Source organism: Acomys minous, assembly GCF_964271855.1.
Source record: "Acomys minous genome assembly, chromosome: 11".
Taxonomy (NCBI): domain Eukaryota; kingdom Metazoa; phylum Chordata; class Mammalia; order Rodentia; family Muridae; genus Acomys; species Acomys minous.
In genome coordinates this window covers 73,561,585-73,572,430 of record NC_140492.1, presented here as the reverse complement: position 1 = coordinate 73,572,430, position 10,846 = coordinate 73,561,585, and the positions used below count along the sequence as shown (strand labels likewise).

The window sequence follows — 10,846 nt, the reverse complement described above, 5'->3', positions numbered from 1 at the left end:
ATGCCCACCCCTGCTTCCAGAAACTGAATTTTTAAAAAGATGTATTTATTTGATGTATGAGTGCTCTACCTGCAGGCCAGAAGAGGGCACCAGATCTCATTACAGATGGTTGTGAGGCACCATGTGGTTGCTGGGATTTGAACTCAGGACCTTTGGAAGAGCAGGCAGTGCTCTTAACCTCTAGCCCCCAGAAACTGATTTAAAACTTTTTTTTGTTTTGTTTTGTTTTTTTTTTGTTTGTTTGTTTTTGTTTTTCGAGACAGGGTTTCTTTCTCAGTGTAGCCTTGGCTGCCCTCTATTTGTAGACCAGGCTGGCCTGGAACTTACAGCGATCCGCCTGCCTCTGCCTCCCTGAGTGCTGGGAGCAAAGGTGTGAGCCACCACACCCAGCTAAAGAACATCATTTTTACTTTATGTGAATGAGTGTTGCCTGTGTGTGTCTGCATCACATGTATGCATTGCTGGTGGACACCAAAAGAGGGTGTCAGTGGGTGTCGGGGACCAAACCCCCAGTCTTCTGCAGTATACTTAACCAACTGCCGAGCCATCTCTCCAGTCCCCAGAAACTTAGAGTCATGAGCAGCTGGATCTGAACTACGGCAGTGACCTCCAGGTCAGCATCACCCCAGCAGTACAGCCCTCTTCTGGGGAGGGGCATTGCCACCTGAGTATCCAGTGTTCCCAATGGTTAGAGTTTCTGACCGACTAGCCCTTATCAATAATCCTGACTGTGAGGTGGGAAAGGGGGTAGAGATAGTTTCTCTGTGTAGCTCAGGCTGGCCTTGAACTCAGAGATCCTCCTGCCTGTGCCTTCCATGTGCTAGGATTAAAGGAGTGCGCCATCACAGTACCCAGCCCGACTATCAGTATTTATGAGATGGATATATGTTTGTTTTTTTTTTTAACTCTGTATTGGTCATATTACCCCAACTACTACTCTAAGACCCCCTTGGAGTTTAAATTTTTTTTGACACCAGGGGTTGGGGGAAGGGAGTGCGTGCATGTGTGTGGGGGTCAGTCTAGAGGTTGAAGGAGCTGGCTGTCATGTGGGTTCACCTGGGAAAGGGGAACTTGACTGAGGAGTTACCTGCTGGGCCTTTGCTGGATTGCTAGTTGATGTAGGCAGGTGGGCCGGGCCGTGTAAGAAAGGAGCCGGGAGTGTAAGCAGTGTTTTCTTCATTGGTCCCGCTTCAGGCTTGTAAGCTAAAATAAACCCTTTTGTCCCATTTTGCTTTTGTTCATGGTGTTTATCACAGCAACAAAAACAAACTAGGATGCTCACCAGGCCAGCTCCCTGCTTGCTTGTTTTTAGGATAGGATCTCACTGTGAGTGTATCCTAGGCTGGGATTATACCTATGCACTTCCAGGGTCAGTTTGAAATTGTCTTTTACTTGTTTGCTTGTTTGTTTTGAAGACAGGATCTCACTGTGTAGCTCTGGCTGGCCTAGAACTCACTTTGGAGACCACCAGCTTTTTTGCTGTGCAAAGGATGGACCTCGGGCATGGATGTGATGGGCAAGTGCCAAACACTGAGCCAGTGAGAGGGGGCTCTTAAATAGCTTTCTCTTAGAAATTTAGTTTCTAGCCAGGCATGGTGGCGCACGCCCTTAATCCCAGCACTTGGGAAGCAGAGGCAGGCAGATCACTGTGAGTTCGAGGCCAGCCTGGTCAAGAAAGTGATAAAGCCAAGATAGCTCTCAAAAAGCAAAAATAAAAAGGAAGGAAAGAGAAGAAAATTTCATTCCCAAACCAGGCATGGTGGTGCATTCCTTTAATCCCAGGATTCAGAAGGAAGTAGAGGCAGATAGGAGTTCAAGGTCAGCCTGCCCTACATAGCTAGACCAGGTCTCACTTAGATGACCTAGTTTCCAAGTGTGTAAAAGAGATGATCCAGCAGTTACGAGAATGTCCTGCCCTTCCAGAGAACCTGAGTTTGGTTCCCAGCACACTCCTCCAGGTCCAGGAGATCAGTGCCCACACATGTGCACAGATAGTATGCACACACACACACACACACACAAGTAACAAAAACTGTAAGCAAGCTGGGACTTCCTCATCTCAGATCCTGCTGGCTGGGTTCGCACTTTCTTCAAACACCCATCCTGGGTTTTTTGGTGGTGGTGGTTGTTTTTTTGGTTTTTTGGTTTTTTTCCTTCAAGACAGGCTCTTGAAATTGAGCCTTGGCACTCATTATCTAGTCTGACCTCTACCTCATAGAGGCCTACCTACCTGTCTCCCAAATGCTGGATTAAAGGCGTGTGCTCACCTGTTCTTCAGATGCTTTTCTTGTGTGTGTTCAGGCAGCTTCCCTCACCTTTCTATTTACACCCACAAAGATGCTGTGAGTGTTGGGGAAAAGATTGAAACTATTACTATGTATTAAAAAAGTGAACTATTAAAATGTAAAGCTTTAAAATGCAGTGCACTAGCGTACACCTATGATCCCCGTGTTACAGGGTGAGTTCCAGGCTAGCTTGCGTTACAGAGTGAGACCCTGTTCAAAAGCACAAGCAGGGCTACGTTGGAGGCTCAGTAAGTAGAGTGGTTTCCGCCCAAGTATGAGCACCTAAATTCGAGTCCCTAGCACCCACATGAGAAGTGAGGTGGAAAAGAGGTGCTGGGAGGCGGGGAGATGGGAGGATCGCGGGGGGCCCACGAGCCTGGCCAGGCTGGTCTCCACATGCTCGGGGCCGCACGCAGAGCACTGTAAAGGCCTACGGTTCTGGCGAGTTCTAGAGCGGCGCATTGGTTCCAGCCGAACGCGGCCGCAGGCCCCGCCCCATGGCGCGCCCCGCCCTCTCCGGTGCGCCCGTTCCCAGGGCGACCGGGCGCCAGGGTCCAGCGGCGGGTACTGAGCGGCGGCCGCGCCTTCATGAGCGGGGCCCGGGTGGTGGCCGGGGCGCGGCCCCTCAGCTCCGCGGCCCCGGGCTCCCGGGGTGCGTCCCGCCCACGGCTGCGCCCTCCCGCCGGCCAGCAGCACGCGGGGCCGCAGCCGGCTTCGATCGGACTCAGCGAGGCGCTGAAGCGCATCCTGGACCTGGAGAAGAGCCTGCAGTTCCTACAGCAGCAGCACTCAGAGACGCTGGTCAAACTCCACGAGGAGATCGAGCACCTGAAGCGGGAGAACAAGGGTGAGTCTCTAGGTGCTGGCCCAGCATTTACAGCCGGAAGGCCATGGTCACCAACTTGAACAGTCTCTGGGTGCAGCCAAGGACGCGGGGCGGCTTTTCTTCCGTAGGCTCAGTCCTCCTGTGCCCACCAGCCTGGGCGAACGCTGACTCTCCTGTGCACTCCGCCCAGGGCAGGGTATGGCCCAGCTCGTTGTTTAAAGCCGTTGCGGAAGTTAAACACAGCAAATCCAAGTGGCCAACTAAACTCGCCCAGATCGTAGGCAGGGATTGCCTGGATGCTTCCCCACATCCCTTCAAGGCGGCGCATCAGCCCTTCATGCCCTCAAACCCTGTCCCCCAGGCCTGGCCTACTCAGAACTTCAGGCCACTCTGTGACTTGACTGTGCTGCCTCACACCTCTCCTATTTCTTCCCACCCCACACCTGTGCCTCAGTTTCTCTCTCCCTGGTGCTTTTATCAGGAGTGCCAAAGGTTGTCTCACTGGGCATCTTACTACATTAGGATTGTTTTCTGGAGGCTTACCCTGTGTTCGACTGACCAGCCCCGTGTCACACCCCACTTACCATTGCCAGGGGCTCCTGGAAGGCTAACCAGCCATCCTGCCTCACTTTCAGCAGCCCTGCAGCCCTGCAGCCCTCCCCCTACCTGGCCTAGTGGATGGGCACCTTGCAGGTGTTGGGGATGACAGGGATCTGCCAGAGCCATTTTTGGTCTGAGATACCTGAGGTAAAAGCTTGGTGGAAAAAGCTGGCTGGGGCCCATGGGAAGGGCAGGCCACACTTGAGCTTTGAGTGGCTGTAGATTTTAGGTGTGATGAGTATTTGCTTACTTTCAGATCTCCACTACAAGCTAATCATGAATGAGAAGCCTCAGAAAAAAGGTAGGACTCACTCAAGTGCTTGCTGGGAGTCACCGATGCTGCCCATCTGGCAGCATGGAGCCCTACATGCTAACTCAGAAGGGGCCAGTTCTGGGCCCTTGGACAGATGCCACTTTGCCCAGCCACCTCTGGCCTGCTTGCTGTCAGCACCAAAGGCATGAGGTCTGTGCAGTAGGGACAGAGGGGAGGCTGCATACCCTCCCTCTACTGCGCCCATCTGAAATAGGAATGGCCCTGTGGCAGCCCCCATCCCCTGGGTCTCATTACCCTGGTGGGCTGATGGTGCTGTGGTGCCTGCCCCTGGCTGCCCAGCCCTGTACCACTGTGCCACTGAAGTTTTTACAATTAAATGAGGTGTCTGTTAGCACACTCCCTTTGGGGACTCCTTCCTGCCGTCCTCACAGCAACTTTAGGGACTTGAGAACTGCAGCCAGTATCTGAAGCCCTCGCCGCTGCCCACAGTGCCGTGGTCTTCTTGCTGGTCCTCCAACACAGCCCAGCCCAAGGACGCATCAGTAGCATTCCTAGGTTCCCTCCTCTGATAAACTTTCAGGTCACATGTGGTCTGATGAGTAAAGAAGTCTGCTTGGAAATATCCCAGCCTGGCCCAGCCAGGTTCCCTCTTCTTGAAACAGTGCAGAGAACAGGTGGGGGGAGGGCTCTTCTCCAGCAGGACATGACTTGGCACGCTGTTTTGAGCCCAGTGCAACCCAAGCTGGTGGCCCTGGTAAGATGTGGAGGTGGGAGTTTGGTCAGAGGTCCTCTGTTTTGCAGCTGCCCCCGCCCCCCCCCCCCCCCAAGAAGTCTTTCCTTGGGTCACTAGGGTATGGAGCCACTGTAAGGGAGTATGGAACCCAGCCCTGCTTGCGCACAGAGGGCCAGGTAGCAGATAGAGGCGGGTCCTCAGGCTGAGCGCTGCACCTCCCCACAGGCAGCATCTCCACAGTGAGCCTTCACTCCGGCAAGTCCATCTCCAATTCCACAGTGTCCGGTGAGCCAGGGCCCAGGCTGGGCAGTAAGTGGGAGGTGCTGCCTACAGGGCTGAAACCCCTTCTCTTTGGCAAAGGGGGTGGCCCCGACGTTCAGGGTGCAGAAACAACCAGAGGCTCTACAAGCAGGACAGGGCCTGGCAGTCAGTGTAGCACAGCCACATGCTGCAGGCCCAGCCAGGAAGGGTAGTGAGTAGCTGTGCCATTAACAAAGGAACCTCCTGGGAGGAGGGGGTGTGCTCCACTGACAGCTCCCACCCATGACATCTCAGGGACAAAGTAAACAGAGCCTCTTCTCCCATTCACCTCCTACAGGGGGCTAGACAGCATCACTAGCAGCAGGCAGTTGACCAGCAGGCCTTGGAAAATGCACTCAGGCCCCTACAGTTTGCTCTCCCCACCACGGTGGTCCTTCTGGCACATTCAGCAGGCACCAGCACAGGGCTCACTCTCTTGCAGCCCTCTGGAGAGCATTCCCCTCATCAGTATTGTGGAGGAAACTGATGCAGGGCAGGGCTTCTTGGGTACATTGACTGATCCTAGAGCACGGGTCTCAGGCTTCCAAGGCCTTTAGTGACCGCCCTGCTGGTGTGCCCTGCAGCCAACTCTCAAGGAAAGACCAGGCCCCATCCCAGCTCCAAGAAGCAAGAGCTGAAGTCTGATGCTCTCCAAAAGACAGACCTGGAAGCGCAGTCCCTCAGCAGTGCTGCCCACAGCAGTAGGCTGGACAGAGTCCCTGGGGCGCAGGGACAGGCCAAGTAAGGCCTGCTTACACCCGATGGGACGTCACCATGGGAATGGGCTCAGGGAGCTGCCAGGCCGCTTGTCCATCTGCTGGGCACTACTTTCCTCTGCCCTGAGGGCCCTGCAGAGATCCCCTGGCTGACCTCACCTACAGGGGACCAGTGGACCCCCCTAAATTACTGCTTTCTTAGAGAAGAGACAAAGTGGTTTGGCCTCCTAATTAGTTTGCTTGGAGGAGGGTTGGAGACCGGGGCCTTTGCAGTGCAGTCCTGGCTGGCCTGGAACTTGCTCTGTAGGCTTTTAGCTTCAGCAATCCACCTGCATCTGCTTCCTGAGTGTGAGGGTTACAGGTGTGTACTACCACACCTGGCTTTTTTTTTTTTAAACCAAGCACACTGAGTTGGATTCCTGGCCGGGCAGAACTGGAGCTGGTGTGTACCTGATCAGACTGCCTTTGGGAGCAGGACCAAGCTCTTTGTGACCCCCCATGTCCTCAGTAATACAACCAAGACAGGCTTCTATTTCTCTGCAGTCCCCACTCCAGGAACCACTCTGGGCAAGCAACATACTGGGTGGGGTTGCCTGGCAGCCAGCTGGTTACCTCTTCACCATGGGGAGAAGAGACAGACCCAGGTCCCAGCTGGCTCCACAACACCCCGGCAATGGAAATAGGCCTCTTCCACACTGGCAGGCACGGGTGCTGCCCCAGGGAGGTGGTGGGTGGGTGGCTAGACCACTCCCACAGGTCGCCTCTGGGCTGCTGTAATGTTTCAGAGACGAAGATGCAGAGGCCTCTAATTCAGGGGCCACATTGGTGGGGGGCAGCCATGGCCGGCAAGGGACAGGGATGGCCCCCTTACTGAGCCTGCCCCCGCACCTGCGCAAGCCCACCACAGTGCAGCAGTGTGAGGTGGTCATCCGTCAGCTGTGGAACGCCAACCTCCTGCAGGCCCAGGAGGTGAGGCCCTGGGCAGGCACATGACCCTGTACGCCAGTGGCACAGCACACTGTACCTACCGGGCCTCTCCCTGCCTTTCAGCTACAGCACCTCAAGTCACTCCTGGAAGGGAACCAAAGGCCCAAAGCTGCAGCTGAGGAGGCTGGGCTGGGCTCTCCAAAGTGAGTGCCTTGTACCCGGTGCCCTGCCCCAGCCCAGATGAGGTGAGGGCTTCACCGCTAACTTCCTTTCCCAGGGACCAGGAGTCCATGCCGTTTCCCAGGGTCGCCACCAAGAGCCTTACTAAGAAGTGGTGAGTCCTAGGCAGTGGGAGTGGCTGCCCCACTGCTTGGTGCCACAGGGACAGCAGGGGAGGGTGTCAGAGGTGAAGTGAGGCAGGCCCTGCTCCCAGCCCAGCCATTGGTTCAGAGCATCCTTGAAGCACCTGGTAGCGACTTATGATCCTCTCCTCCACGCTAGCCTAATTCTGAGCCCCATGCCTGCGGCAGAGCGCGGCATCCTGCCAGCGTTGAAACAGAGCCTGAAGAGCAACTTTGCTGAGCGGCAGAAAAGGCTGCAAGTAGTGCAGAGCCAGCGTCTGCACCGCTCCGTGCTGCTGAGCCGGCGCCCTGGAGCCCGGCCGTCCTCTCTCGATAGCGGTTCACACCAACCCTACTTTTCAGCCACACGGAATTCCAAGGCAGACAGAACCCATGACAGATAAAAGCACTTGCTCTCAGAATTGAGAAAACCGTGTTTTCTCTGTTATTTTACTATTCCTGCATTTATACAAAAGCTCATTATAAAATGTTATCCCCCTTCTACCTGTTGACTGAAAATAAAAACTGTTTCTCCTGCCCTCAGCCTCCTTCCTCACAGCATTCAAGTGGCCTGCTGCTTCCTCTGAAGAGCTCTATGTAGGCAGCCAAGGCTGGCGCCATCTAGGACCATGGCACTACTGGGAATAAGAGCTGCCTGGACACCCAATGCTACTGGGTGGATGCTGTTTGAGGGCTCACAGGATGACAACTGAGGTAGAAAATGTCCTCCCCAGCTGTGCTCTCCCCCAGGCCAGCAGCTGTCACCTAGAGGTAGTCAGCTTTGCCTACTGCCCAGCAGCACAGAGCTCCTGACACCAGTGCCCACTCCCTCAGTAGGATCTCATCAGGACCTGCGCGGAGTCAGGGTATGGTGTCAAAAGGCAGGTGAAGTCCAAGGTTTCACAGGACAGACAGTATCCCTGACAGTGGCCCAGACTCGAAAAAAAGGTAGATGCAGTAAACTCCTGACAAACACAGGAATAATAAATTTATTATAAGAATCATATGACAGAGTAGTGCACATATAAAATTGGGAATTTCTTCTCACCAGAGCACTTTCCATTGCCGCCCAGTGAGGCGAGTGCCATTGGCAGCATCCTGAAGGGATCCCACTCTTGGTGGTGGTGCAGAGAACAAGAGACGATGGTGTTCTGAGGCTGGTGGGTCCCAATGACAGTAACTGGCTAGCCACTTGCTTCTCGTTGCGCTGACACAGCCAAGAGTGGCACAGGAATGTCAGGGACAGCCTCCCCCACCCCAGCCGGCCCTTCTCCTCACAGCGTTGTGAGGAAGCCTACAGAGTTGAGGTCCAGCTGGTGGCAGAGAACCTGTGCCCTGGATTCAGAAGCATTCCTGTGATGTGTCTACGTGCCGTAGGAGGCACAGTCTGAGCCCTACACTGTGATGGAGAACTGTGTGTGTTGTGAGGGTTTCCTATGTCTCCCAGTTCTCCAGATAGGACAAGGTACTGTAACACAGAGATGCTTAGATGGGACCCTGAGTTCTCATGCTGCTGAGTGGACATGGGAGTCCAGAAAGGCTGTAGGAAGCACGGCTGACTTCTGAGAAAAAAGGAACAATGGAAAAACCTTCTGGGGAACATCCCAGGCCCTCATGCGGCCAGCTCCACAGGGTCCTGGTCAATACTGCACAAGCGTGGGGAAACGGCTGGCAGGTCCCCAAGACAAAAGGTAAAAGCAGGAAAGCTAATCTAACCCAGGCCCTCTAAGAAGCCCTCCCCCTTGTAATGTCTGGTAGGCCGTGTGAGATTTTCAGGCAGAAGGGCTGCTGGCAGTCCTGAAGTCCAAGTGTGTTAGGCAGCTGAGAGGCAGGCCTGGTGGATGCTCTGGGCCCAGGTGTTGAGCAGGGCTGTGACTGAGTGCTTGTCCGGGAGCTGCAGCAGCCTGGAGGTCATGCACCGGTGTACTGACTGCAGAAAGGGGTTGGCATCTGCAATACAGCAGCAGCCATGAGTGCCAAGCCTGGCAAGGCGGCAGCCATCTGAGACAGCTCGTGGACCACTTTTGGGAAAGGGCACCACTACTTAGTCTCCTGCGCTCCATGGTGGTGGGATCTTCCAGTCACACTGGCGGTTAAGAACTGGACTTTGTATGGGGTCTGGAGGCCCAGGCCCGTCCTGTGTGCCAGCGGAGCCCAGGTGTTGCTCCCACCCAAGAGGCTGTCTCTCCAGCTGTATTACACGCGAGCTCCTGCTGCTCGCCCTGGGTCACCTCCACAGGAAGGCCATGGACTGTACTGCCCTCCCCACTTGACAGGCGCCCTAGAACTGTTGACAAAGGACACACTGGTCCTTCTCTCTGCAGGAACTGCTGTCCAGCCTGTTCTGCCCAGTCATTGGGGAGGGGATGAGATGTAGCAGCAGAGCTACACTGGATGCCCAGAGACGGCCCTGCCTGCCTCGGGTCTCTGATGGTTTGAGGTTTACCCACCATACTGCCACTGACGGTCAATCCACATTGGGCTCTGGGCAGGGTAGTCAGCAGGCACACTGAGCTCCAGTGGTGGCACACTAGGGAGGTCCTTGTCATCTGTGACACAAATATTATGCCTTGTGACCTGGCTGACAGCCTGGCAAGCAGCAACACAGCCCTGTCCACCTCACCCTCCTCGTGAAATGGCTCTGCACTCCACAGGCTCCAGTGCAGCCTACTGCAGCCCTGTGCCCACTCAGGTGCTCAGGGCTCCAAAGCCAGGAAACACCTCATGCAGAAGTACCCTGACCTTGGTTGCCTGAGGACCACAGCTACTATTGTGGAGAAACATAATAAATACATAATAAGGTCCTGGCCAGGTGAGGTGGTGTTGCCACCACACCTTTAATCCCAGTAGTCAGGGAAGCAGAGGCAGGCAGATCTCTGTGAGTTCAAGGCCAGCCTGGTCTACAAAGTGAGTCCAGGACAGCTAGGGCTACACAGAGAGACCCTGTCTCAAAAACACACACACACACACACACACACACACACACACACACGAAAAAAAGCATAAATTGGGTCAGGGAATGGAGGATCTGGGGAGTTGGGCAGGGACACCGTGAGGAAAGAAGGGAGGCAAGAACAGCAGTGAGCAGGCCGTGAGGGCACAGGACAAGCTCCAAGTGTGGGGCCTGAAGGCCCTGGTGACTGGCCTCCAGCCGATGGCAAGCCACGCCACCCTCAGCCCTGCACACTCACCCAGCTTGCAGATCAGGTGGACAGTGCCATTGTTGCTGCAGTGAGAAGGGTCCAAGTTCACCAGGAATTTGGGATCCAGCCTTGCCACTTCGCCTTGCAGCACGTTGGGAATGCTTTGCCGCTCGTCTTCCTCAAGCCTGCGCTTCCGGGAACACACCACTGGGGACCTGGTGGAGGGGACTGAAGTGATTATGCGAATGTCACACAACCTCTGGGCTGCTGCTTATCACTAGGCCCAGCCTGGGTGTACATACACTATAGGCGGGCCATGGATGGCCATCATGGCTGGCACAAAGGTGCGATACAGGGAATGGTTGAAGACAGGTGAACGGATGTTGGCCAGGACTGCATCTAGGAGTGGCTGGCACAGGTCCTGCTGTTTGGTTGGAAGAACTGGGGGTGGTGGGGGGGTGGGCTAGAGACAAAATGGAAAGGGTCAGTGGCACCGGCTCAGGGCCTCGTCTATTCTGAGGAGTCCTCCGACCCTACGGTGCTCATCAGCACTCGCGTTCCCGAGGCTTTGCCCACAGCCTGCAAACAATGGTGGCTGACTCTAAATACACGTCAGCCTGGAAGCCTCACTCCCACCCATCCCCGCCCCACCCGGGCCTGAACACAACTGCAGATGCAGACGTGGGGTGGGGGTGACCGCC

At 55.2% G+C, this 10,846-nt stretch overlaps 2 protein-coding genes and 1 long non-coding RNA gene across 12 annotated transcripts in view; 1 reads left to right on the top strand and 2 right to left on the bottom strand.

The window, feature by feature from the left end:
• Positions 1-240: 240 nt before the first annotated feature.
• Positions 241-2,408, bottom strand: LOC311609069. The gene is made up of 2 exons (XR_014783255.1): positions 2,206-2,408; positions 241-1,496 (listed from the first exon to the last, which is right to left on the bottom strand). It is a non-coding gene; the product is annotated as an uncharacterized lncRNA (long non-coding RNA).
• Positions 2,409-2,805: 397 nt separating this feature from the next.
• Positions 2,806-7,539, top strand: LOC311609393 (coiled-coil domain-containing protein 74B-like). 2 transcript variants are annotated; one of them, XM_084802472.1, is made up of 8 exons: positions 2,806-3,132; positions 3,968-4,012; positions 4,944-5,003; positions 5,603-5,759; positions 6,520-6,703; positions 6,785-6,864; positions 6,939-6,995; positions 7,163-7,539. In XM_084802472.1, the coding sequence occupies exons 1-8, from the start codon at positions 2,874-2,876 to the stop codon at positions 7,404-7,406; spliced, it is 1,086 nt and encodes a 361-aa protein (XP_084658598.1). In that variant the 5' UTR covers positions 2,806-2,873; the 3' UTR covers positions 7,407-7,539. The 2 variants fall into 2 exon arrangements, with proteins under 2 accessions (XP_084658598.1, XP_084658599.1); XM_084802473.1 differs by lacking the exon at positions 6,520-6,703 and having other exon boundaries at positions 7,163-7,296.
• A 426-nt stretch (positions 7,540-7,965) lies between these two features.
• The window catches only part of MED15 (mediator complex subunit 15), a 63,719-nt gene continuing 60,838 nt past the window's right edge, over positions 7,966-10,846 (bottom strand). For 8 of the 9 annotated variants that reach the window (XM_084802276.1, XM_084802277.1, XM_084802278.1 and 5 more), the window contains 4 exons: positions 10,448-10,608; positions 10,194-10,360; positions 9,453-9,551; positions 7,966-8,952 (listed from right to left, as the gene is read on the bottom strand). In XM_084802276.1, the coding sequence (XP_084658402.1) occupies positions 8,816-8,952; positions 9,453-9,551; positions 10,194-10,360; positions 10,448-10,608 (564 nt within the window). In that variant the 3' untranslated portion in view covers positions 7,966-8,815. Of the gene's footprint in view, positions 8,953-9,448; positions 9,552-10,193; positions 10,361-10,447; positions 10,609-10,846 lie in introns of all 9 variants that reach the window. The other variant, XM_084802284.1, reaches the window with a different exon arrangement.

What these genes read in the sequence shown, in the direction of transcription:
- LOC311609393 (XM_084802472.1), top strand. Translation starts at nt 2,874, where the DNA reads ATGAGCGGGGCCCGGGTGGTGGCCGGGGCGCGGCCCCTCAGCTCCGCG. An exon ending in TGAGAAGCCTCAGAAAAAAG is followed by an intron (nt 4,013 to 4,943) that starts GTAGGACTCACT and finishes ACCTCCCCACAG; the next exon opens with GCAGCATCTCCACAGTGAGC. An exon ending in CTCCAATTCCACAGTGTCCG is followed by an intron (nt 5,004 to 5,602) that starts GTGAGCCAGGGC and finishes TGTGCCCTGCAG; the next exon opens with CCAACTCTCAAGGAAAGACC.